Source organism: Leopardus geoffroyi, chromosome C3 (assembly GCF_018350155.1).
Source record: "Leopardus geoffroyi isolate Oge1 chromosome C3, O.geoffroyi_Oge1_pat1.0, whole genome shotgun sequence".
NCBI lineage: Eukaryota > Metazoa > Chordata > Mammalia > Carnivora > Felidae > Leopardus > Leopardus geoffroyi.
The window spans coordinates 145,989,566-146,017,042 of NC_059338.1; the positions used below are offsets into that span (position 1 = coordinate 145,989,566).

Genomic DNA, 27,477 nt, shown 5'->3' on the forward strand with positions numbered 1-27,477 from the left:
CACCGCTGGACCATGGCCCTTCCATCTTCTTGTCTCCAGAAAGGAGTATACTTCATAGTGTGAAAGGATACTGTTTCGTAGAATATATTTAAGTATAATTACAACAGCCATTATATTCAACTCAGGGACTTTTAGTTTTCTACCAAACCACAAATTCCATTCAATTATTACATAATAAAAGATAACTGAAAACAAAACAAACCAAAACACCTAAAATTTCTGTAGTTGCCAACGGATTGTCGCCTCTTGGTTGCCAGTTGACTGAAACACTGAACTAAATATCCTGTCGATAACATGAAAGTAAAAAGATTTGGGAAAAGATCTGGTGAAGTCAAAAATCTCAAGGAAAAAGAAAAGCAAAGCCGAACTGGGTTGGTTTGTACACTTGCGACAGGAAGTGGCGGCACGGTGGTCCCGAGGGCTTTCACAGGTGGGGGGCTAGCAAACCGGGTCAGCCATCCGAAGGAGCGTTTTCAAAACACAGTCAGCACAGAGCAGCGACACCCAGTGGCCGGAGGCCCTTGCTACACAAGGTGGAGCATCCAGTTGATTTCGGAAACGTCTGCATGTGATGGGAGGAGGGACCCAACAAGGACATGGACAATGCCTACCCCACGAAGTCGTTCTAAGTTGGCGCTGAAAGGTAGCACCTGACGCAATCAAAACGCTAAGAATGTACAAAACATTTAGATTTTTCTCTGGAAATGCTCTCGTGACCTTTCGATCGCGCTCTGTGTGCCTGCTTAACGGTCAGTGCCTCGGAACGAGTTCCGCAACTTAAACTCACAGAAGAGAAAATCGGTGGGAATAACTTGCCTGTTTTCCTGTCCAGCCTCAGAATAGAAAATGAGGTAAGCACCCAACGTGATGAAATACACACACTCACTAGTCCAGAGCCAAGTCAGAGGAAACAAGGAAGGAAACGTCCCTAATTAGTCACAAACACAAGAGTCACACGACTATCTCAAACTTTCTTTCTGGAGAGTGAACTTTCCTTTGACATTTTCTCTTTTTTTTTCCGTTTTCTGGGACTACAAAGACAACACTACTCTTCCAGTGTGTATAACCAGTCAGTCCTTGGCAATCAGAACGACATCAATAAACCAAACCAAGTATGCATTTTGTATAATTTGGGAAAAATAGCTTTTACTTCTGTCCACACCGCAACATGCACCACGAAATAACTGCATTGAGTAGTTTCAATGATTTTTCTGCTTCAAAGATCTAAGAAGTCCTTGCAATGGAAACTTCCTACTTGAAGAATAAAAAGTTAACGACTCTGCATTTCCCTTGAACTCTTCTGTCAAGTAGACTTTGTGAGCGAGTAAGACCTACCTGAAGAGCAGAGGGGCAAGTATAAAAGGATGGAAAAGAGCTGGATAAAAAGTTTCCTCGGCAGGAAGGAGCCGAGTGGCAGGCCTCCAGAACCGGCTCGGTGAGGGAGGTCTGTGCCTCAATCACATCGGAATACCCCCCCCCCCCCCAGGACAGCCTCCCAAACCTCTTCCACTCTCGGACAGCCTCCCAAACCTCTTCCACTCTCGGGTGTGCCAAAAGTAAATAAAAAAATCAAATAGCATTTGCTCTGCATTATTTATTCCTCTTTGCACAACAAAGAGATTGTTAGCAGCAGAATATCACCAGCAACAGATTACTGCAACAAGAAAGTTAAATTTCATTACCTACAACACCTGAGCATTTTCTATCGAGACACCACCAGACGACCAGATGAAAAACCGTATCATTCAAACATCTGGATTTTCCCAAGCAGCCAAATGTTTGACCTCACCAAGACCAAATTTACTCCTTGAGTGACCTCCTTCTTCACGTTTCATTGGGATATTGGCATTCATGTGGGCAGTCTTTATTTTTTAACAATGCCGTTGTGTCTGCTTCAGTTTGGTGAAGATGAGTCAGCAATCATCCGGAAAATTCAGATGTCGAAAGCCCCTAAGTTAAAGGAAACTTAGTCATGAGAAAAAAAAATCAGAGCTTTAGGGCTATCAGTACTCTAAGTGGTTTCGTGTATGGTGAGAAATTGCTTCACTGTCCACTCTCTTTTCATTTCCGTTATTCTGAAAATCATTCTCCCAAAGTTATGTTTCCAATTTGCGGATAGAGACACAGACTTGGAACGTGGAAACCTGTTTTAGTGAATTTGAACACGGAGGCTCTCGTGACGTCATGACGTATTTACAATGGGATGATGAGTAAGGCCATAGTAACCCTGAATCTCGTTGCTGTTGAAATGAGGGATAATTCAATGGTTCGTGTTCTACGAGCAAGAGTACTTACAATACCTTTGAATATCTCATCTTGTAATCCATCAGAAGCTCTTGGCATGCAGAGCTAGTTAGCAGCATAGGGGCCAATGACCAAGGAGAGCTGTTCCCTTAGAGACAGAGTTAGTCTCAGACATGAAGCCCCTGGCATCTTCTCTGTCTTCTGCCTTGGCCCTTCGTATATGGGTGTATCTATCGTCATAGTTATGGAATAGCAGGGGGCTACCTTGAACCTCTGCTCCCTAAAAAGGCAAATATTCCTCATGAGCCACTGGTGGGCGTCCTCTTCAATCACCTTCTGTCCCAACACAGCTTATAGCCAGTCTCACTCATGAGCCTTGCTGAAGAGGAATGTTTATTGCTCCCGGGTTCCCCACGGTCAACCAACTCATTGTAGGTTTCAGAGTTGCTTTGTTGCCCATTTTGGCTTTGGAGTTCAGGAAATTAACATTTTCTTTCACGTACTAGTTTCCACTGCCTTGCAATTGAGAATAAGTCACACGGTGGTAGGCCAGTTTTTGCCATTAAATATCAGTGCTTGAGCCAAGAGCTAGTTCTCAAAAATGACTTTTGTCATCGTGTTCAGCACGATACTGGAGCCCATAACTGAAACTATCGTTCAGTAGCTCTTGCTACATCTTGGAGAGAATCACCAAGATGATCGCTCAGGAAGGAGAAACATCCTTGAAACACAAGAAAAAGGATCCTTGCTTCTTTTTTTTAAAAATGTTTCCGTTAGGGTGCTTATCAGATAAATCTGATGGCTTTCACTCATTCATCTGGGGTTCATTCCTAAAATTGCTCTTCCAAAAGGTCAGACAGAAACTTTATAAGAACAGACGGATGCCCGACTCTTGCAGCCTCTCGAACTACCATCTGAGGTACATTCATTCTTCCGTTACAGCTCAAACCTTTCTTGGAAAACAGAGAAGCAAGTGGGAAAGAACCGTGATTTTTTAACGGCGAGATTACCTGTTTACTTTGAAGCAAACACTTAGGCAATCAAGAATCTCAAATTGACGATCTTCTAGCTTGTAACCGAGACGTTGCAGGGTCTCAGAAGGAGCAGGAGAGCCAATTCCACACAGTCGCCTCGGTCTGAAACTTGCCAGGTCACCACCCAGGGAAGGCAGGAACCAAATTACTGAATAGTTCCATCCGTGCAGATTTTTACCTCCGAAACTGAATTACAGGTTCAATTTTTAGAAATTGGTTTTCACGCTGCTGACAACAGTAGCCTCAACAAATGCAGGGTGGCCACTGTACTCAGATCAATCATTAAAGAGATGACAATGACATTTTTTTTTTCGATTCCAAACACATGTAGATTTGTATCCATTGAACACGAGTCTCTGTGACCCAGTACCTATTCTCCGAGCTACACAAGCCCCAGGAATCCATTGACTTTTTTCCTTTACCATCTTTCTTAATTTCTTTCTTTGTTTCAAAGCAGCGCTTCCCGGAAAAAACAAATGAAGCGGATGAATATTCATAGCATGAATGATGAGGAAGCAGGTAGCACGAATTCCTTAGTGCTCCCACTTTCACAGAGGTCTTTCTGTTCAGGCCTGGGCACGGCCCAGCAGGAAGTGCTCTTTCCGACTAACTGATTAATTTCCCCTTGCTTGGCTACAACATTACAAGTCAAGAGTTTGCAAGATTAAAGGGTCTGTTGCATTACTTAACGCAAATCACCTTCGGTAAAGCTTGACAAGTTCCAAGATGTTTCTGTAAAAAAAAGAAGGGAATCGATACCATCAGCAATATACACCTTTGTGACAGTCGAGGCTCACATTTCTGAGTGACTGGCTTGTCCCCCTTCCCTTTTCTCGTAGCGCGAGAGATTTAGTCGTCTTCACGGGGCACCGAGAGCCTCTGATTCACACCAAGGGAAATGTTTCACCCCAGACTTCAAAACGTATTCCAGCGATCCACTTCCTTTTCTATGTACAATACATTAGAGAGCTTAATAAGGAAAGTTGAATATTTTACTTCTTTGAAAGAAGGATATGAAATGACAATTCTTTGACCAGCTGACAGACCTCCTTTGGTTACCTGACAAGTGCTACTGCTCCTAATTTGAATAGAATAAGAACCTACAGTGGTGTAGGGGGGGAGGGGGATAGAAAGCCCGGGTCAAAGGTTAATTGCTAAGTTAACGCAGTACCCCACACACCCAAACTCCAGTGCTCCTTTTCCAGAATCGCGATGGATTGAAATGCTGACGTTGAGTGAGACGTGTCCTACTGGTTTGTAACCAAAATAGGAATTTCTCACAATGAGAGAAACCTGAGCTGTATTTCCAACTCACTTAAGGGTGTTGTAGAACTCACTGATAAATGAATTAATTTGAAATAATGAAGAGTGTTGATCTGATACAACTCCATACCAGAATGCCACTAGAACAGTTAAATTAAATTAGCTCAAACGCCCAGCATCTCCATTTGTTAATATTTGTAGCACTTAACTGAAATAAGAATTTGATTAGTTCCATTTTAATGCAAATCAAGCCATAGAGAGAGGAGAGGGTCACCAGCTTAATTTGATAGATGGGAGTATAATAAAAACACGAAACCTTACATTTTCTGAAATTCTAATAACAGCGTTAGGTGACAGGCTTTAATAACAACACAAGAGAACATTTTGTGTTGGTACTGGGCTGGTAATATTTGCACATCAAGTTGATTAATTAGTTTTGATGTTGATCTGTTTTATTATCAGGATCTTTGCTCTGCAAACATCGTATCAGTAACTATACTCTTCTTGGCTGGTGCAACGGCTGAAATAGCAATCGCGGTAATGGACTACTCTTGGTGTCATGAACCTAGAAATCCTACCGTAGACCTCCCACCATTATGAGGTCAACTGTTTTATTGATGCTTGATGGGACTCACCAAAGAATTCTTCGAATTATTCTGTGCTCATACAAATTAATATGTGTTTTCCCTTTGCTTAAAGAACAAATGGGTTTAGGCATTCCCTGACTGGAATTATTTCACTTACAGAAAATTCGTTATGCAAGTTAGTAGTTATCTTTAAACGATACACCCCTTACATCTGTGGAAAGCCAACCACTTGGCCATATTGCGGGGAGAGACTCAGTTTGGGTGCTCTGCCAGCACTGAGTATCCAAATGAGGTGAGTCTGGCCGTCCTGACCTGTGAATGTAACGTTGCTCTTCTGGGCGTAGGAAGTATGGCTTTCGACCAACCTCTCAGGTTCCAATAGCCGAGTTTTAGGCCTGGAAATGTGTTATTCTTAAAAAACTACTTTGCTGGAAACATGTCGTATGCACTAATGAAGGATGTCTCCTGAAGATTATTAGAAAAGTCTTCAGACATGTGAGAGGCATCCGAATGTCGTGCATCTTTTCTTTAAATTTTATTGATTTGAGTGTTCTCTACACCCAACATGAGGCTCGAACGCATGACCTCGAGATCAAGAATCAGATGCTCCACAGACTGAGCCAGGTCGGTGCCCCCGTCATGTCTCTCCTTTAAAGGAATTCGGATATGATTGTTTTGGGTCAAGTGCCATGTGCCAAAAAAGTGTTTCAACTTCTCTCTGCTGCGCTGTGACCTTGATTTAAAGACATCCAGTGTTGGAGAGGCACAAAAACCAATTATAAAATTACTTTTCTCTTTATAGATAGTCAGCCATTGTTGATTTATCTGTATGTTGATATCGTTACCTGCTGTTTGTCACTGTGTGTGGCAGTTGTTTGTTGTGAGGCTCAACAGCATATAATATGGAGGAATCTATGTGTCTTTATTGCTCTGGCGTAGAATGAACTGTAGATATTACACATAGAAGCTGTGCAGTAGAGCAAAAAAAGAGTTAAAGTCAGAAGACTCCTATTCTGCTACTAACAACCAGAGCGTAAGCTGCTGGAATGTGAGACTCCTTCTGTACTTGGCCTAGCGATGCTCGTCCTGTGGAGCATGCTTATGGGACACATAACTGAAGGAATCCTGATTACAAAAATCACCTGATCTCTTTGGACCTTGATTGTCTCATCTATAAAAGAAATGTATTGACACAACTCTTAGATCTCTTTTAGACACTATTTTCTACAAAAATTAGTGGCTTCTAATTTAACATATCGTCAGAAAGATCTGCTTAAATCTTACCAAAGTAGGAAGAGAGAAGATTGTATTTTTCATACATTAAAGTCAGATTGATCACTGAGTCGTCTTCTAAAATAAACACCAAGATTGAGAAAATCTGGGGTTTATTACTGGCTACTTTTTTAGCATCGATTCCAACAACATCGCTTACGACTTAAAATACAATGTCATTGAATGGCTTTTGACTGTCCTCCTGTAGAACTCAGACAGGTTACATCAAAAGTGAGGAAGGAAAGGGCACATCAAGTATTTTACAATAAGTTCAACAAATAGTGGGTGAACATTTGCTTTATTCTTTACATCTAACCTTTCAATCCACGGAAAGATTCCTCAATTTATATGATGGGTCAAGCCAATGGCATAATAGTGTCAAATTTTGGGAACTGCAAGGCATACAACGTAGAGGAAAATTATGGCAATGGGATAGAATCATGTCACTTCAAAGGTTTGTTGATCTGTCTTTCCTTCCTTCCTCCCTCCCTTCCTCTTTCCCTCCCTTCCTTCTCGCTCTCTTTCTTTTTTCTGTCTCTGAGTGTCAGAGTAAGTACTGGGGTTTAGTTATCTCTCAGATGACAGCATAGAATGACATGTATAGAATACAAGAGAAGAACTATCAGGTTAGCGTCTATTTATCTCCTCCTTAAGTGTACAGTAGGGCCATGGAAGAGGACAGTTGTCTAGAATGGAAGAATAGCACTTATCTATCTACCATTTTTATTTTTAACTTTTCATTCTGGAAGACCTCTTTGACTTCCAAATGAAACTTGCTCTGGGAAATTTCATCATCAGACCATGCTTTTGTTTCACCTGAAGGCTTACCAAATCAGAAGTAGATTTGGGTGGGAAAATGTTCCTTGGTCCTCTCAAAAAATCTGCAGTAGTTAAAAAGTGTTACGAGTCGTGTTCAATTCTCAGCTCCACGGCTTCCTAGCTGTGGGACCTTTGGCAATTTTAGTATCGCCGAGCTTAAGTTTTGTCATCTGTAAATGGTACTTAATTCACAGATAGTTGGGTGGATTAAGTGAAATCGCACAGGTAAAGCTCTTTAGCACAGCACTGGGTACACGGTAAGGTCCCCGTCGTGGTAAGTTACCGTCAATATGGGGAACTGAGCTGCAAGAAAATCTAAGGGTAACAAAAATCACCGACGCAAAAATTGGAGTTTGCCAAGTGTTTCTGACGTACTATGGTCAGGATACCATTTGTGTGAGTAAAATATTTTAGCAAAAACAATTGGACATTTCAGGGACATCCAACCATCCCTCACGGAGCAGAACATAGGCCACAACAGGTTGACTAAAGTTTTCCATTTCTGAATTCCACCATGGCATGCGATATAACAGAAGTCTGATTTCTTTTCTTATGGAGTCTAGAGAAAGAGCTACAGATGGATGATCAAACAACGTGATGCCTTAAACACTCAAGGGAGAGCTTCTGAACCCCTCATTTCTGTGGGCAAATGGCTGTTTGCCATTTCTTCCATTTTGGCTTTCCGCTGTGAGCGCAGCCTGTGTTCGAGCTAGCCTAATTGCTACAATTAACAAAATTAAATGGCTCATTGTGTTTTTATACAATTCCGCCCACATTCTGCGGAGTTTCGCTGTCGAATGAGTAATCCTGTTGAGACTGTTGATCACAGGCACACGCTAGTCTTCCTGCGTGCCCATTTCTAGGAGGGCGACTGGACAGGACATGCGTGCCCAGAGAAAGCTCTACAGTGGACAGTGCAGCCCCTCTGAGTGAGCAGAGGAGACACAACCCAACGGCTGAGCTCACTTCATAGCCTGATACAGGTCAGGACCGGAGACTTGGAAATGGAGGTAAGGTGCTGGTGGAGGAGGGGGGAGGGTGGGCGCTAGAAGGGAATGGCCCATCCTTAGCCATGTTGGAATGCCCCAGCTTCAGATGGGGAAGAGGGGCGTTTTGAGTCACAAGCTGGCAGAAGCAACCGTTTTGCTTGTTTTCAGGAGTGACACCGGATTGCTGAAGCTAAAGGGACGTGAGCTGATGTGCTTCCATTGCTGGATGTATAGAAACAACCACCTCAGTTCTGCTGTGCATTTCAACCATTCTTCAAGCTACACTTCTGAAAGACAGTCTGAGCTGTTTGTAAACAGGCTTTAAGGAATTCTCCTTAGAAACATAAAAATGCAGGCATATCACCCAAGCTTTATATAGAAACAGTAATGGCTAATGGCAAAGATGTAGGGGACTGCAGAGAAGCACATATGTAGTCTAGAAAATGGTTCATTAGGAAAAAAAAATGGATCCTCGTCTACACATTGGGGGAGAACTCGCTCCACTCAATGGCATTTGGCGCGTTTAAAGGCAAGCGTGCAATCTTGCACAATTCCTGGTGAGGACACAAGAGTTTTTCTTCGCTCAATTCAATCGGTTTGGAGAAAGGAACTTTGAGATGATTCAAAACTATTCTATTCAGCTGCTTAAAAGATGAAATCTTTCCGGAGTGAGACAGCTTATTCAAGCTGAAAGCATTAAATTGCACCTGGGTATTTCCCACAACATCACAAGGATGTTGACGTCTTATAGACAGGGACTGTCAGCTCGGGCCAAAAAGGAGAAGGAAAATATTTGGTCAGTGCTATCACGTCACTTATTCATAGAGCAAAAATAAATCGGGCATTTAGGAATTAAGCATATACACTTCATTATACTTTACTCTTCAGGTTATCTTTGTATTTTATATTGTGCTAATACTCGAATTGCATGTGCTTGCCAAGTCAGTAAGAGAATTTCTTTCATTCGTTGTGAGTAGTAACTGAGTGTCTGCAAAGTCAGTGTCACTGAACTAGCCAGTACATAGTTAAGTAGGACAGCGTCAACGGCTAAGGGAATTGAAGAGACAAGAGTCATTATGGGGGACCAAACTGTCACTTACATGGAAAAAATTTGTTTTCTTCCACGCGAATACTTAAAAGTCTCAGTATGTGAAGCTACGTACGTTCTTTAATCTTACATGAGGTTTCATGTCGAAATGCTAATTTGAAAGTGAAAGAAAGGTATAACATTTTCTTTTAGAAAATTTTATGGTCCAGTGCAAAAAGGGAATGCTAAGCGCAGGACCCCTTCCCCGGCCAAGAATCCGAGTCGACTCAGGCACAGGAAGTCTGATCCCACAGAGAAAGAACCCAGCACTTCCAATCTGTACGCTAACCAGAGTATTGTTCTTTTTTGGATTCTCCAGTTACTGTCCGTGGAGGGTTTCACGGCAGATTGAACATGAAATCTTAGGAAGAACTAAAACACAAGCACAAAAATCCAACTTTGTTCCTTTGTACATTGACAATGTCTCTTTAAATCCTCATACTTTAAACTCTCTGTTATCTGTGAATCTAGCATCTAATAACAGTTCCTGTCACTGCACAGTCTGAGGGCCCTGCCGTGCTCTTCTCGATCATGGAAACAAGATTAAGTCATGATTTTCCTGGGAGGTTGAGGGTTTTGGTTCTTGTAATCTGAAGAAAGTTTGGAATTTGTGGTGGAGATGTCATTTACTTAGCAAGAGTTTTTGACTAACTAAAACATCACACTCTTCAAGTATGTTGGACAACAGAGTATTTCCAGTATTTGGGAAATCACGGAAAGATGCAGATTTCTTACGCCCGCCTAACACTGCATTCTGACCTCCAGGACGAAGCACAGTACATCACGGTTGATTCACAAAGCACTCATTTTGACTCTTAACATGGTAAAGGAGGGATCAAATTGAGAAATAACTCAGGACTTACATGACTGAGGAGTGGTGGGGCCTGCTGAGTTTGTGTCGATTGACGCTATAATTGTGATCTGTTATTTACTCGTGAAATCAAAGGTACAGTTCAGCTGAGCCATTCAGTTTCCAGACATCATCACTTACAAGTCTTCTTGGAAATAACGAAGCTAATAACTCATGGTCCTGCACAAAGATGAAGAGTTTTTGCCAATGTAATCACGTCTTCCTTCCACGATGGGGGGCGCAATGTTTTCACCAGTCACTGACAAGAAGAGCGTCTTCCTGGACCTTTGCTGGCGACCGGGTAAACTTTTCACATCCGGACAAAAGATCATTGTTTTTTAGTGGCAATCTTGCTTGGAGGATGAAATCGTGGAGTACTAGGGAAGCACATCAAGCGATAAAAAGTCATCTATTTTGAAAACATTGCTCTGGGGCTTTGTACCAAAAGAAGTCCTAGGTTGAGCGCTCTGCCATTTCCTGTGGATGTCACGGGGACAGCAGTCTCTGTAGGACCCACCCATTACAGGTGGTGGCTCTAGAACTTGACTATTTTAAGTGGATTGGACAGTCCAGATAACGGAGTCATGAAGTTAAACGGACTTTTCCCCTCTCTCTCTGTCTCTCTCTCTCTCTCTCTCTGTCTCTCTCTCTCTCTTTTTAGTGACTTGGACTAATATTTAATATATCACTTGGGTTAATATAAAACCAGGGAAGGAAGTTTAAGACATCTTCCACTGTGGTCAGGTTCGTGATAATGGATGGATAAAAGTAATCATTAACAGCTTTCACATCCTGGGAAACATTGGCCAGTCTTGACAAGCCCTTTCTAGGTAAGCTGATTCTCTCGTCACCTGATATTCTGATAGCACCCCTGGCCAGGTTCCTGGGGGCACCGACATTGCCAAGTAGGGTGATCTTCCAAGAGACAGGTGTTCTCAATCCGCTGAGGCAGGCTGATGGAATTTGTGGACCAGTTTCGGACATCCCAAGGAATGATGACGCTTAAAGTATTTTAAACGATTCCAGGTCTATAAAAAAAGTGATGATGCCTACATGTATACCCTATATTTTTTTTATTACAAAAATATTGAAATAATCCATGAGTTATTCCACTCTGCACCAACTATAAAAAAATACTATCAAAGTTTGACCGGCACTTTTAATGCAACAAAAAGCACCATGACCGAGGACACTGGGAACAGAAAGCAGGGAACGTTTACTTGCTGTACGGAGGTATTTAAAACCCAGAAGTTTGTTGTAAGAGTGCGACTTTACAAACGATTCAAATACAAATCTTAGCTGGATCGAGTGATAAGCCCTCAATCAGTTGGGAAGGGTTTTCTCGTAGCATGGTCACTGCATTCATTGTCTGCTCATACTTACTAAAAAGGGTCCCAAAGCCTCTAAAAGACACATCACTTTGACCTTGGATTGGGGGCTGGGGGTGGGGAAAGTCTGTACACAGTGGGGAACTTGATGGTGCACTCTCACGTCCGCGTTTGGGTGGGTGGGTGGGGGGGGGGGCTCAGGCCACTCGTTCTCAGGTGTTTGGGACTTGCACGTCAGTCCTGTGGTTGGACGGTGTTTGGCACTAGGTGGGTGTGGCCCGGCACGTGCTCACACGGAGCCACGCTTTTCCGCGTCTTGTAACATCCGGGTCAGCCTGTCCCTCTTCTGCCCCTGCACTTACATGCCAGTGTGAGCCGCACAGGCCGGGAAATCTGACGCTCGCTTTTGCCTTGTTTTTCCCGTGCTTCCTCTTCAGCGATTTATTACACGTCTGCAACTGAATACTGACTCGCGATCACCATTTCGTGTACCTCCCGAACTTCTCGAGCTCCTTGGCCTTGTCAAAAGCCACAGATGCACTGCATAGGATTTCTGGCAGAAAGGATGTTCTCAACGGAAACTTTAAACGAAAAGACAAATCCTGAAATGTGTGGAAAACGAACCATTCCATTGATTCTAATACACGTGTAAACAACAGTTGAGTTTGCGGTCCACTGGGTAGGATTTTCACACATGGTATCAGCTTCCGAACGAGAATGGTCTATGATTTCTAAGTGGTACTATTTGTGTTTTTTTCCTGGAGTCTTGAGGGATATGTTCTCTCTCTCTCTCTCTTTGTTTTTATATTCAGAATCAGAGCTTTGCATCAAGAAAAATCACCTAAGCTGTTTTGACAGAGGACTGGTGCCGTGTGTGTATTAGCAGGTGTGTGCGTGTGTGTGTGTGTGACTGAATAGATTTTTCTGCAAAGATCAGTTGACTCCATCAAAACACCCTATTGATTGGAGGCAACATTTTCCGTGATAATTGTACCCTCTGGTGGACACACTGAGAGTGGACAGGAGGGCTGGTAGCAACGAGAAGTCCTCCTAAGCCGCCATGTGGAGTCCTCCTAAGCCGCCATGTGGAGTCCTCCTAGCCGCCATGTTCCCTTCAGCTGCTGTTTGGAAAGGAGACCACAGCAGGGCAGCCAGCTGACGGGCGGTCACACTAAGCGCATTACAGCTCTCTGCCCTGGTCTAGGACGGAGTTTCATCATTGCCACGGCCCCGCGGTCACCCCTTCCCCTGGAGGTTGTGGCCCCTCCAAAGCCTTCTATTTTATAAAGTGGTTTCATACTCCAGCCGCTCCTGAATAAGGGCATCATCTTTGTACTGCAGCCTTGGAGGAGACGGGGAACATTCAAAGGCTAAGATGGCCTTCCGGAGGCTTCGGTCCAAAACGTGTCTCTCCCACGCTGGGTACCTATTCCTGAACAGGTCAATTTTAATGACAGATTCTTCAATCCGTGGTGGGCGAGACGATGGGGTGGACGGGGCCGTGGGCCTCACCTGAAAGACAGGGACGCACCCGTCCCGCTCTGCAAATTTCTGGTCGCGGTCGCTGGCGACGCTGCGGTTGTTGGAGATGGACCGGAGCGTGCTCGTGGCCACCTCTGGAGGCAGAGTGAAGGCGGCGGCTGGGTCCTCACAAGCACAGCTCGGTGACTGCCCGAACCTGGGTCCGTTGGGGTGAAAGAAGGCATAATACATCAGCATAAAAACGACGCCAGTTAAAAAGCTGCTGAACACCACACACAGCGCCGGGATGGCAAACGCGTCTGCGATCTGGGGGGCCTTGTAGAGGTACCAGAGGGCGCTCAAGGCTGTATTTTCCAAAAGAATCACAAAGTAGTAAATGAAGAGCCGACAGCGAGTCCTGCCTTCCTTGACGTTGAACCAGCTGAAAATGTAGATGATCCCCACCACCATGTCGAACACAATCTCTTCCCATTTGGTGATACAGAATTCTGTCTCACAGTGTACGATCCAGAAGGTCATGATGCACCAGTGGAGGACGATGAAGATCCCGAAGTAGAGCTGGAAAACCGAGGCGAAGAGGGCGAAAGTGATGACTCTGGCGGCAATGGTAAAGAAGTGCCAGCAGAACTGGATGATGACGGCCATGTAGCTGATGGGCTTCTTGTCGTCTCGAGAGTCCCGGAGGGCCTTCTGGTAAGAGGCCAGGGCCCAAGCCAGAGACACGAGGGAGGCCGCCGCAGTGAAACCTACGAAGGCAAAAGGGAAGACATTCTGTCAAAAGCGAGATGCACTGCTGTCCCCTGAACATGTCACGTGGAGCTGGGAGCTCGGGACAGGCTAACCGTGACATCAGCAAAGCTGTCCGTTTCTTTGAGGTTCGGTTGGGCTAAACGCTCACGGGGGCCCTACTGTGTGTCTTCGGTGGGCCCCAGTCGTACGGAGAAGTCATGCAGTACAAAGGGAATGCTACTCAAAACCAGAGAGGGGTGTGGGATCTGGAAATGGGGTGGCGGGGTGGGGGTAACTTTCCGTGTGCTGGAAATAAACTAAGGAGGTAGTTTTGTGCAGTGGGAAAATAAACACGGACTGGGGAGGCTGACAGAACTGGGCTGCTGTTTCAACTCTGTATGACTCTGGACAATCACTTCAACTGGCGTCCTCATCTGCAAAGTGGGTGATCTCCAAGTTTCCAGGCGGCTTTGAGATTCTGTGGATGAAAGGGATAAATAATCACCAGAAACTGGGGGGGGGGGCGGGGAGGGGGGGAGACAGCCGGTTTCCCTTCCTGCTTCTGAACAAGAATGAAGGCACTTCACTCACAAAAGAAAGTTCACTCTTTCTTACAAGTAGGAGTCCATAAAACCTTCTTGGCAATGTTTCCTGTGGCCCCTGGTACGCAGTTTGTCCTAACAGAACCCAAATGTAATTCTCCCCATAGCTTCTGTCTGTTCCTTACTGCCCTTCCCTTAGAAGAAGATGTTTCCCTTAGAAGAAAGATGGCTTATTCTTTCCTAAAGATGGTACAGAAATCACCTCAACTCCTTCTCCTATCATTTTATGGACCCCCTTTGGTTAGTACGCTCTCCAAAAGTGTGTCTGCAAGTTTCTAAAATGACTTGCATTATTTCCCTCCACTTCTGCTGCTTCTCCTGTGTCTGAAGCGTCACCCGAATGGTCCAGACATGGACAGAGCTCACCGGGAAAGGCACTGGCCTCCTTCAGGAGAGAGCCCTTTGGGGGAATTCACTTGGCCACTGAAATGTCAGTCAGTCTGCAGACTACTCAACAAACTGTCACAAGACTTCCAGCGGCCACTTCTCATGTCCAGCCCCAATCAAGTTAGCAGAATGCCCAGATGTGCCTCCCAATCCTGAGTTTTGGTTTCCTGGTTCTGGCCAGCACAAAACACCTTCCATTACCATAACTCTTGGGCAGGTATGGCAATACTTTAGGTCAGTTCAAGGCCAGTACGCAAAGGAGGTTTTAATAATACAATTTCTTTTCTTTTTCTTGTGTTAAAAAAAATTTTTTTTTTTTGCTGTTTTCTTTTTTTCTTGGTTGTTCGGTTTTTTAAATGATAATATAATTTCTATGAGGTAGAAAACACCTCCACCAATTGTAAAGCAAATTTGGAAGTGAAAAGAGAGGAGAGGGCAGGAAGAAAAGTTAGAGGAAGAAGAAGGTGCGACAACGGGAAGTAAAAGGTCGTGGAATGACGACTCTGGGAAGGACACCCTTACTTTCATTTGAGGACTGAAGACCAAAAGGTTGTGCCGTTTTAATGCCAACCCCTTTGAGGGGCATAGAAGCGGCTCACGACCTCATTCCTTATCTGCACCATTTGCCATGGTACAGATTGTTCTGGAGTGTATTCCTTGTGCGTGTACGCCACGCCCCAGGGCAGGTGCAACACCGGAAAGGTCCTTTCTTTTTCACACCCCGCGCTCGCGCACAGCGCCACCTTCAGGAAGACGGCCACATTGTCGGGCAGGTGGATAAAGCGCGAGGCGACTCGGGGAGTCAGAACCATCTGGGTTACCACTTTTCACAGGCGTTCTTAAAGACTGTTTTACAAAGAAGTGATAAATAGTAAAAAAACCAAAAACCACACCTTACGTACGCCGCATCGTAAAATCATCCGTTGGCCGACGTAAACCAATTGGAAAACGGACTCAGTCCAAATTCCCCGGGGAATCTTCACCCCTTTTATTCTATGTCCTAAGAAAGCAATCCAGCCTGCTTCAGGACACTCCAGGAACTTGTTAAGGCAATATTCTGGCAGTAGAAAAGTAAGTTCCTCTCAGCTTTGCTCTCAGCGTATCTTACGATTTAAGACGTAAACTTTTTGCCTCTAGCGGAGGCCAATTTCGTGTCCATTTATGACCGCTCCCTTCGTGAATTCTCTGCTTTAGCAACAATTAGAATTTCCCTGGTTCATTTGAGGTTTTTTTTTTTTTTCCTTCTGCTTAGCAGTGAATTTCTATAAGACAAATAATAGGCCTGAACGGAAGATATGGGGCAACCTCAGAGTTATTCCTTATTACAAATTCACACCCCCATGAAGTGCTTAATGGAAGAATTGCAAAAATAAAAATAGTACGTTGAACACCTATTTACTCTTTGCCAGGATTGTCATATGGCTTCCTTTGCTTTATCACTGCCCATCCCCACCCCTCTCTTTCTCTCTGAACCGTTTGAGAGTAAATTGCGTGCATCTAGGCTGCTATGGTCTGAATGTGTGCTCCCACGTCCCCCTCCCCATTCATGCGTTGAACCCCTAACCCTTAAAGATGATGGTATTAGTAGGAGGGGCCTTTGGGAGGTGCATAAATTATGAGGGTGCGGCTGTCATGGATGGGATTTGTGCCTTATAAAAGAGGCCCCAGAATGCTCCCTAAATCCCTTCTGCCACCTAAGAATACAATGAGAAGTCTTCAACTCAGAAGACAGCTCTCACCAGACCATGCTGGCCATGATCTTGGACTTCTAGCTTCCGGAACTGTGGGCAATACATTTCTGCTGTTTATAAACTACCCAGCCTGTGGTATTTTGTTACAGCGGCCCCAAAGGACTCAGACAATGGTCCTTTACCCTATTTCCTATGAATAGGGGTTTTCTTTTAGATAACCAAGTACATTTGTCAACGTTAGTGAATTTAACATTGATACCATACTTTTTTTTTTTCTAATCCACCGAATCCACTATCAGTATTCTAATTTCATCAGTTGACTTGAACAACGCCCATCGTAGGATTTTTCCCTGTGGTACAGAATTGAGTCTGGAATCGGAGATTGCGTTTAGTTGTGTCATCAATTTAGTTTTCTTCAATCAGGCATATTTCCACCGACTTTCTTTGCCTTTTTGACATTGGCATTGTTTTGGAGGCACAGTACCTAAAAGAAAAGAGTGTGCCTTGTTTTGGGTTTGTCTGTTTCCTCACAGTTACTTTGAGGTTAGGCCTCCCGAGCCAGAATATTACATAAGTGACACTGAACAATAATTCTCCCCCGACACCATTAAGATATTAAAATATAAGGATTCCTTCAGTAGTCCCAAGAAGCATGTAATGTGTCCGTCAGCATTTTCTTTGAAAGTAATGAATAGCGTAATAGCGTTATAAAACTTCACTCTGAAATCAAACTCTCAAAAACAGAGGACTCAGTGGGATTATATTATTTATTAAAATGTTAAAATAGGTGATGAGACCTCAGAGCTTGTCTACTGCAATGATTTATCTTATAGAAGCGAAACCGTTTCCCTTGGTGAGGTTACATGATTTATCTTCCCTCGTTCCTTCCCCACGCTGGTTTCTGATGAAAATTATCCTTCTACCCCAAAGTGAACCCCCTGCGTCCTGGAGAAAGGACCCTCTCAGTTGTGCCCTGTCTCTGCATTCCAGCCCTGCATCTTTAGGAGCGCAGGATCCCCAGGGATCACAAACAAATGACAGGCCCCCTTTAACCTCAAGAATCGCTCTTCACTTGATTGAATCTCTTCTTTTTTTTATTCCACACCCTTTCCCATTTTCCCTTCTATTCCTCGTTTCTTGTTTCTCCATTTTTATTGGCTCCTCCCTGAGATACTGGCACGGGCTGGGATGCTGGCCCTGGGCCTCCTCCTTCTCAGCCCCTCCCTGAGAGACTCCACACCTCCTGAGTTTCCCAGTTCTCAGCAAACCCATCCCTGAACCAGACGTCTCCAGCCCCAGAGCCGTGTGTCTCATTATCTACCCGAGCACCCCCAAGCCTACAGTCTCCGTGTTCCAGGTCCACAGGATCGGACACCTGGAAGGATTCTGGCTGTAGATGACAGTGTTTGCTTTCTCGTGGAAAGAAGACAATTCTTCTTCGTCTATGCTCCCTGTGGTTGGTATAGCGCCCTTCTCAGAATGCGAGAGGACGTAAATTTCCGGAGAGGCAGCCACGGTTCTAAGAAGGTGATTTTGTATGCAGCTTGCCTGAGAAATACCATATTGCCAAGCCGTCGGAATCCAAGAGTTCACAACCTGTGCCCTTTGGGTGTGTTGCATCTGAAGGGATCCAGGATAAACCACCGTGGCATAACACTTATTTAAGCTGAAAGCATTTGAGTTCTTGGAATCTCCCCCACTTTTGAGAAGGCATTTGTTCTCCCCGAAGTATCCCTCTGCCCCTCCCCATTCCCTACTAAGGTACATAAACTCCAGGGTGCCTGGGTGGCCCAGTCGGTTACGTGTCCAGCTCTTGATTTTTGCTCAGTTCGTGATCTCATGGTTCAGGAGTTTGAGCGTCACCTGGGGCTCTGCACTGACTGCGGAGCCCGCTTGGGATCCTCTCTCTCCCTCTCTCTCTGTCCCTTCCCCTGCTTGTTCTCTCTCTCTCTCTCTCTCAAAAATAAACTTAAAAACAAAGATACATAAACTCCAAATTCTAATGACCTCAGGTCACGTTTCCTTGCGAAAACCTGTGTGCACACACAAGATGACATACATGTCTTACATCTTTACACACGTGATTACATATGTAATTAAATCTGCATTTTGTCTTGCTAATCTGCCAGTGTAATTTGCAGGCCCTCAAACAAAGACCTAAGAGGGTAGAGGAGAAGTTCGCCTTCCAGAAAACCTCTGCCCGCCGGATTGGTTCTGGTTGACCCCACGTGTTTTTGTTTTCTCACTGCAGCCCAAACAACTGATCTGACTTTGACTCAAAGGGTTTAATGATCATAAAGTCAGTGTGACAGTTTATTCCATCATTTTGAGCTGAATGTGTATATTTGGATAAGATGTGGCGAGGGGGATGTAACACCTTTGGAGCTATAACCTGAGAATTTTTATTTTAAAACCTCTAAATGGGGTGGGGGTTCTAGCTTCTTCTTTCTTTTTCTTTCTTTTTCTTTCTTTTTCTTTCTTTCTTTCTTCTTTCTTTCTTTCTTTCTTTCTTTCTTTCTTTTTCTTTCTCTTTTTTTCTTTCTTTCTTTCTTTCTTTCTTTTTCTTTCTCTTTCTTCCTTTCTTTCTTCTTTCTTTCTTTCTTTCTTTCTTTCTTCTTTCTTTTTCTTTCTCTTTCTTTCTTCTTTCTTTCTTTCTTTTTCTTTCTCTTTCTTCCTTTCTTTCTTCTTTCTTTCTTTCTTTCTTCTTTCTTTTTCTTTCTCTTTCTTTCTTCCTTTCTTTCTTCTTTCTTTCTTTCTTTTTCTTTCTCTTTCTTCCTTTCTTTCTTCTTTCTTTCTTCTTTCTTTCTTTCTTTCTTTCTTTCTTTCTTTCTTTCTTTCCTTTAAATCCAAGTTAGTTAACATTCTAGCTTCTGAGATCCGTGCCCTTGAATTGTCACCTACATTGCTTAGCCACTCAGACTAGTGTTTCAGAGGAAGTCTTAGATGCTTCCCCATTTTGAATAAAGATTTTTCTCAGAATAAGGGTTTTGAGTCTGATACTGTCTCGGCGGCTAATTAGCATTTCAAAGGGAATGGATAGGAATCGATACTGGGCTGTCCAAGTGAACAACAGTTTTGACTTTCTTCTTTCTTTTCTCTTTGCTTTTTACGGATGTCCTTTCCCCTGATGGTGCTTCCGTGTCTCTTTTGTGTCTTTTTCTTCCTTCTTTTTCTTCTCCTTCTGTCAGTCTGTCCTTCACCCCCGCTTTGCGTCTGTTCTGTCCTTCTTCCGTCTTTTTGCCCATTTCCGGCTCCCATCCGACATGATATGGAGTTGAATTATTTTTTAAAATGTAATTGTATTCATGAAATAATGTTTGGGGTTGCCCAAATGTAGCCTCCCAACTGTTCTGAAAACTCAAAATAAATTCAGAATAAGAGAGGACCGCTCTGAATCCTGTGGCTTGGCTCCAAATCCAGATTTGCTTTCAAGGAGTTCCCACTGAAAGGATTCGTCACTGCTAACCTCTGTTTTTGTTTTTTGTTTGTTTGTTTGTTTGTTTTTATTACAAGTAACTTGCTTTCTTATAATCTTCTTCTAAGTAGGACCTAAATGCAGTCTTTTTTTTTTTTTTTTTTTTTTTTTTTTTTAATTTTTTTTTTCAACGTTCATTCATTTCTGGGACAGAGAGAGACAGAGCATGAACGGGGGAGGGGCAGAGAGAGAGGGAGACACAGAATCGGAAACAGGCTCCAGGCTCTGAGCCATCAGCCCCAGAGCCCGACGCGGGGCTTGAACTCACGGACCGTGAGATCGTGACCTGGCCGAAGTGGGACGCTCAACTGACTGCGCCACCCAGGCGCCCCCCTAAATGCAGTCTTAATGACAGAAGTAGAAAATCTGTATATTTTATTTAGGATAAAATAACAGGTTGGAGTATGGTTGGTGGGGGTTGGGGAGGGGGGCGGTTGTGGGCAAAAGCTCTATCATCTCAATGTAAGCATTTCCTTCCAGAAAGAATGGAAAGAATGGGGCTGGCATGGAATATAAGACCCTTGGGAATATTATAATGCAAAAAGCCATTTTGATTTGGGGACCTCTAAACTAGGAAGGGGCTACTTCTGGCCCCCAGCTGTAAGTTCGTTCTCTCTACAAACATGTTTTCATATCACGTGTCCCGTCCTCTTCCTTCAGAGCATGTGTCCTGGTCTAAAATTATGTTTGATTTTGTGTTTTAATTTTTAAAATTTTAATGTCAGTTGTTTAATTTTGATTTAATTTAATTACTCAGTGTTATTTTTTTTTAAATTATTTTTTTAATGTTTTTATTTATTTTTGAGACAGAGAGAGACCGAGCATAAGCAGGGGAGGGGCAGAGAGAGAGAGAGGGAGACACAGAATCCGAAGCAGGCTCCAGGCCCCCAGCTGTCAGCACAGAGCCTGACGCGGGGCTCGAACTCACAGACTGTGAGATCATGACCTGAGCTGAAGTCAGATGCTTAACCGACTTAGCCACCCAGGCCCCCAATTGTTTAGTGTTATTATTAACACTAGAGTGGACTTTTAGGTAAGGATAAGTATCTGTCTTCTTTACCTTCCTGTCCTCTATGGGCCTTGGATGGGTTGTGGCATATGTTGAGAATTGGCACTTGGAAAGGCGCCTGGGTGGCTCAGTCAGTTGAGCATCTGACTCTTGATTTCGGCTCAGGTCATGATCCCAGGGTCATGGGATCGAGCCCCACGTTGGGCTCCAGAAGAGATTCTCTCACTCTCCCCCTACCCCTCTCCCCTGCTTGTGCTCTCTCTCAAATGGAAAAAAAAAAACCACGAATAAAATTAAAAAAAAGAATTGGCAGTTAGAGGGAAAGAAAGGCAGAAGAAAACGTAGAAAGGAAGGAGAGAGCAAGAGAGAGGAAGAAATAGAGAGGAAGAAGGAGTATTTCAAATATAAAGTTGGAACCACAGAGAGACTGAAATATTCAAAACATGTGCACAACTCTTCACTGCTCTCCTCTTCTGCTGCTTTGCAATTTCAGTCTGAGCTGCAAATGCCAAAACAGTGTGAAATAAAGTCTGTGCTCCTGTCGTGTTGTCTGTGGCCCGGGTGTGAACAATTCTTGGAAATCTCCAGAGAACGCTTCGTAGGATTTATAGCCTAATTCCCCAGATGTAGGAGATTCAGGGAATTGAACCAAGGGCTCTAATTCTTTGCTTCTTCGACAATCATAATGAGCCTGTCTCTTTCCTCCTTCTTAGGAAGGGCAACCTTCCCCTGCAACAGGCCAGCCGAAGCTTACTGTCTCAGGGAAACACTGGCCAGTGGCCCGTGTTTACATCCAAACTGCATTTTTAACTTAACACATTCATTATTATGTGAAATTTCAAGCATATGCAAAAACAGAAGCAATAATACAACAGGTGCCCCCTTCCTGCAGCGTCAGTGAACGGGCGCTTAGTGATTCTGGAATCCATCACGAGGGAAGACGACTTGGGCCAGCAAAGACGCCCGCCTCTGGATGTCTCCTTGGGTCCACTCCTTGCCGAATCGGAATCTTCCTGCATTTGCCCTTTCCTGAATTCGCATTTCCCTCTCCTGACCGAGACAGCAGGGCTGTGCCGGAAGCGAACTCACTGATCACTGAGGTTTCACCAACACGTTTTGAGAAAGCCTGACCCGGGAGCTCTCGCAGCCCCTTGACCTCATCTTGCTCCTGCCTCTCTGCACCTCGGACGCACTGCCTGCCCTGTCTGCCTTCCTCGGCTGCTAAGACTGCATTTTCTTCCTGCAGATGGGAAATGCTGGGCTCACCCTTGAAAAGCCACTTCTTTCCAGGGCATCCCTACTCCTCTTTGTAAGCATCTTTCCTTAGGGAAGCCTTTCCTAGCCTCCGTCCCAAATCCCGTCCCTTGTTGTAAGTGCCCACGGCATCTTGTGTTGGTTCTTAACGCCACACCTTGGAACCCTCGCTGTTGTTACACATTCGTGTGGGTGATGATGTACGTGTCTCCCCAAAGGGCCGGTCTGTATCCTGTGGCTGACTGCTGGGTCCCTGACATCGGTCACTCTCTTGTGTATTGATTTCTGAAAGTAGTACATTTGTCACCCAGTCACTGCTCTCATATTGTCTCTCTCTCTGCCCACTATCTTGATTGCACACATCTTTTTTAAAAAAAGCGTTTGTTTGTTTATTTATTTATTTAGAGGGAGCACGAGCAGGGGAGGAGCAGAGAGAGAGAGAAGAAGAGAGAGAGAATCCCAAGCAGGCTCTGAGGCATCAGCGCAGAACTCGATCTCTCGGACCACAAGATCGTGACCTGAGCCGAATTCAAGAGTCAGACGCTTAACCGACCGAGCCACCCAGGCACCCCTCGATTGCACACATCTTGACTTCCCTTCCTTACACCCCATTCCTTCATCCTGTCAATTTAAACATTTTTGTTGGAAATTTAAAGTATTCCCTGACCGATAGTTTGGGAACAGATGATTTACATCACAGCCTTTCCCAGCTGTGAAGGTGAGATTATCGTTCAACCCTTCATACCGTATTCTGTCTTATCATCGCAGACAAGATAGCTTTTTCTCCTAAAAGTATAGTCCCTCAACAGACAAGACATTGAATTTTAGATGACAATATAATGTTGACAATATAAGAAACTTAAGGTTTCTTTAGTGCATTTGAAGCTCCTAATCACAGACAAATAAAAGAGGAGGTATATGGGTCCGTGCTATATGCATTGTGATGTGCTGGGTACCCATGTCCTCTGTCCAATCCGAAGTTCGTGATGACACTCTGAGGCAAGCGCTGTTTAACAGAGACACAAAGAAAGGTTAAGTAATGTGCCCGAGCTCATGTAATTAGCGAGGAGGGCAGGTGTCAGAATTCACAGATTCCAAAAGCCGTCCACCATGACCATAGACTGGTATGGCTATCGGCCACAGGGTCATGAGGCATGGGCACATGCAGAGAGATCTCAGGTCCCTCACGGTCCAAGCTCATGGGACAATAACACGGAGAAATGTAGATGACTCTGGAACATGCCGCCTCTTCAGGCATCTGGCTCCCAAAGTCTTCCCATCTCACAGCGACCGTATCTGTCGTCAGGCCAAAGGCTCCCATTTTGGATTCTTTTCACAAAACAGACCTGAAGCATGAACACCTAGGAGGAAAACCATGCTTTTCTCTCCTTCACATTTTCTGAACCAAACCCAGCCCTCCTGGTTTTCCTGGATTTTCCCCTAAGGAAAAATGTTGACCAATTTCAGTTGAGTATATGATCGAAGAGGAGGAGGTCACAAGTTGACTATCCAGAGCCAGAATGGTTTTCCATTTCTTCCGCATGATTAGAACTGGTCTCTCAGTTCCAGATGTAAAGGCAGTAGATCTTGGCTGGATGCATATTGGATTGACCTGGTTGAAAGAATGTAACAATTGAAAAAAAATGTAAGGCCCTCTGTGCTGTGATCTTTGGTGAGAGCAGTGAAGGTAAACAAAGTAACACTAGCTCCAATGGGTCTCGGATGTTCTAAATCTTCCTGCACTGAAACGATTTATCTCTGTCTTAAACCTTGTAATAGCTCTGATTAAAAATATTTAAGTGCTTAATATGTTTAGTTTTGGTAGGGACACGCACACTTCTCGTAATCCATTCTGAGGATTTCGACTTCTTTGCAAGGCAAATTGTCAGGCTGTGAAGGCGTTGATAAGGGAAACGCTGAACTGAAATTTTTAGAAAGCGTTTTAATATGAAAGGAGTCGAAGAAGGTTGTTGAGAGAAACAAAGTGTCTTCACAAACGTGGAAAGTTATTTCCTTCTGATTGGAGAAGATTGTGGATGATTTCACATAGATCCATCTATCTTATAATTTTGAAGTTTATTATCTTTAGATTTTTATTAGAATTTCCCAAGGAGACAAACATTTTGAATGGGGGAATGTGAAAACATATCATGCTTATATGTAGGGGAAAAACCCTGTAAACAGGAGAAGGCAAGAAGTTACCGTTCTCAGTACAATGTTACAAACTGCGTGATTAAATTTATATTGAAAAATACAATTTCAATTATATTGAAAAAATAAGTAACCTGAGCTGTTCAAGAAGATTGACTTTTTCTTTTTTTTTCTTTCTTTTTTTTTTTTAATATTTAATGGTTATTTTTGAGAGAGAGAGCATGTGTGTGAGTGGGGGAGGGGCAGGGAGCAAGGGAGACGAGAATCCAAAGAGGGCTCTGAGCTGCCACCGCCGAGCCCCACGTGGGGCTCGAGCCACGAACTGTGAGATCAGGACCTGAGCCTAAGTTGGACGCTCAACCGACTGAGCCACCCAGGGGCCTTTGAACTTTTCTTTAGAGTTAGTTTACTTTCTATCCATTTAAAATGTTTTTTTTTTAATTTTTTTTAACATTTATTCATTTTTGAGAGACAGAGAGAGACAGAGCATGAGCGGAGAAGGGGCAGAGAGAGAGGGAGCCACAGAATCTGAAGCAGCCTCCAGGCTCCGGGCTGTCAGCACGGAGCCCGACGCGGGGCTCGAACTCACGAAATGTGAGATCATGACCTGAGCCGAAGTCGGACACTCAACCGACTGAGCCACCCAGGCGCCCCCACCTTGAAAATGTTCTTAACCCTCACGCTATTTTTTCTTAAAGTTTTTCTCCTCTGGAGGCTAGGGGGTGAAGTGGGGCAAAATGAAGAGAAATAAAGAGGGAGACAGACAGAGGCTGCGTCCTCCCCTCACCCACCACAGAGGGACATGGGTGTCAACAGCAAGACTAAAATAATGATTTAAAAAATCCCAACACGTATCAATCACTGCTGTGTGGCCCTTTCACATTTATTACCTTATTTATTTGTCACAGCTTCACTTCTTTGATGTAAGCGATTCTGCCCATTTTACAGAGGGGGAAACGGAGGCTCGGGGGTGAAATAATCTTCCCTGGGGGAGTGGCAAACTTTTCCGGTGGAAGGCCAGATCGTCTGTATTTTGGGCCTTGCGGGCCACAAGGGTCCCCGTCACTAGCATTCAGCTTTGCCGTTGTGGCGAGACAGCCGCCACAGACAATACTTCAACACATGGGAAACTGGGCAGTAGACTGAATTTGGCCCGCTGGCCTTAGTTTCCTGGCGGCCCCGCTAACCCATGGGCACATTTTTAACAAGTAGCGGAATTAAGATTTGCACTCACATTTATCTGACTTTAAATCCTTTTCCCTTTTCCCTACTGTCCGTGGGAGAGTGACAGTCCGGGTCCCCCCCGGGGGTTTATAATCACGTGTTAACTCTAACGAGAACTACGGGCTGGTCCCCCACATTTATAGTTATTCGTGCTCAGAGGACTTGGAAGGGGCCCAGAAGATGGGAACTGGTGACACAAAGTGCCAGGCACTGAGGAAGACAGCGGTGAGGATGGGGGAAATGATATCTGGTAGCCTTGTGACTTTGGGCGAGTCCCTTGGTTTCATGTATTCTTCCCATGGTTGAGCAAGGATCAACGAAATCGTGGCTGCTAGAGCATTTTGCGAGCAGAAAACTTACTATACAGATATGATTAGCCATTCCAGATTCTAGCTTTTCTCCTAATTTTACTCCCTTCTTCCCATCCCCCCTCCCTGTGCCCAGGAGCCCTTCTACGTCTGGATGTAGAGAAGTTTTACTGGAGGAGGTTGGCTTTACCAGAATCACAGGACAGAGAAAGAACAGGATAAGAGGTACAATCTACAGCCTAGGGAAAAAGGTTTTTTCTCTTTGCACATAGTAAATAATTTTTTGGCGGGAGGCTACGACTGACTAAAAATCACTTTGAAACCGGAAGAAAAAAATAATTGGTTATTATTTACCTAGGTGAAATATGGGGTTCATTTTATTTGGACTCAAGGCTGCTGAAGTAAAGGCCACCCTCTCGGAAGGAAGGAGGGGACGCAGAAGAAATGGTTTCAGGGTTTGCAGGAAAGTCTGAGGCAGAGACAAGTGTTATTGGCTCAGTCTGGGGAAAGCCTAGGTCATGGGGACGGTGCTGGCCCGAAGGATTTGCTTGAATTGTATGCAAGAAAGGATGGTTCCCAGATGGATGGGATGGCCTGGCCCAGGGCACAGGCCTCCGGGCACCCCAGGACCTCTGGGCACCGGGTGTGTTTCTCCTAGGCTGGAGGGGAGATGGTGGAGACAAGGGAGGGGGCAGGGAAAGGGGGCCATCAGTTGGAGAAAGAAAGGGACCGACAGGAGATGGTTGCCCCCAAACCATGTTGAGGTCCTTGGGGGAGGGCAACACACACTTTGTTTATCTGCTTTTGATCATTTATTTTTCTTGCTTTCACGACTCCATTTCGGCAGAAACGGATGTACTTTAAAAATACCTTGCTTTTTTTCTTATTTAATTTTTTTTTTTAACAGGATGTAGCTCTCTCTAAGGCTTTCCAGTATCTAATTGCTTCCCTGGCCTGCAGGGTTCACAGAGAGCAGCAGAGGCCATTTTGGGGGGGCGTGGAGGGGCGGGGGCGGGAATGGCCCAGCTTCTGCCCTGCTTTCTAGTGACTTGCCCTTTGGGTCGCCTCATTTTTACTCCGTCAGTAAAAAGGACGTGGCTTGCGGCTGGGACCATTTAATAATGCAGCAATAAACTGTGCTTTCGAGCCCCGAAATGCTTTTCTAGGTGATTTACAAAAAATGACTCAATACCCCGAGGACACGGATTTGTAGCACTATCTGTTCTTACGGTTGGGCTGGCTCAGAGAAAGCTCTCCCTGCCAGGATCCCCAAGGGTTCACAAATGGCTCCTGCCAGGGAGCCGGGGGTTCAGCCTTCCCAGCCACCCTCCCCCAGCCCCTCCTTTCTCCTCTCCTCTGGAGGGGCGGGGGTGTCATTTGGTATAAACGCCTCCGTGAGACACTTTTGGGAGAGGAAAGATGAGAAGAAAGGCTGGAGAGCTTGTAGTAGGACGATGAAGATTGCCCTGGAGAGGATTTCCAGCAGGTGCCAGGGGACATGCCCAGGAGGCCAGGGGGGCCTGAGGGGCTGTGGGCTCCTGGACTGCTAAACTCCTACCTGCCACTCCCCGAGTTTAGGCCCCTGCCCGCCTGGCCTCCCAGCCGGCCTGGTCTGCAGCTCCCCGCTCCCGGGGCTTTTTCACCTTGTGAGTCAAGTGAACTGGCCACAGCCACCTCTGATCGAGTCTCTTC

General features: G+C 44.7%; 1 protein-coding gene and 1 long non-coding RNA gene across 2 annotated transcripts in view; both read right to left on the reverse strand.

The window, feature by feature from the left end:
* Positions 1–1,579: 1,579 nt before the first annotated feature.
* On the reverse strand, positions 1,580–12,531 carry LOC123586246. The gene is made up of 2 exons (XR_006706705.1): positions 7,229–12,531; positions 1,580–4,010 (listed from the first exon to the last, which is right to left on the reverse strand). It is a non-coding gene; the product is annotated as an uncharacterized LOC123586246 (long non-coding RNA).
* Positions 12,532–12,580: 49 nt separating this feature from the next.
* The window catches only part of XKR4 (XK related 4), a 419,625-nt gene continuing 404,728 nt past the window's right edge, over positions 12,581–27,477 (reverse strand). The window contains exon 3 of the mRNA XM_045455233.1: positions 12,581–13,701. Coding sequence (XP_045311189.1) covers positions 12,755–13,701 — 947 coding nt within the window. The 3' untranslated portion in view covers positions 12,581–12,754. The remainder of the gene's footprint in view (positions 13,702–27,477) is intronic.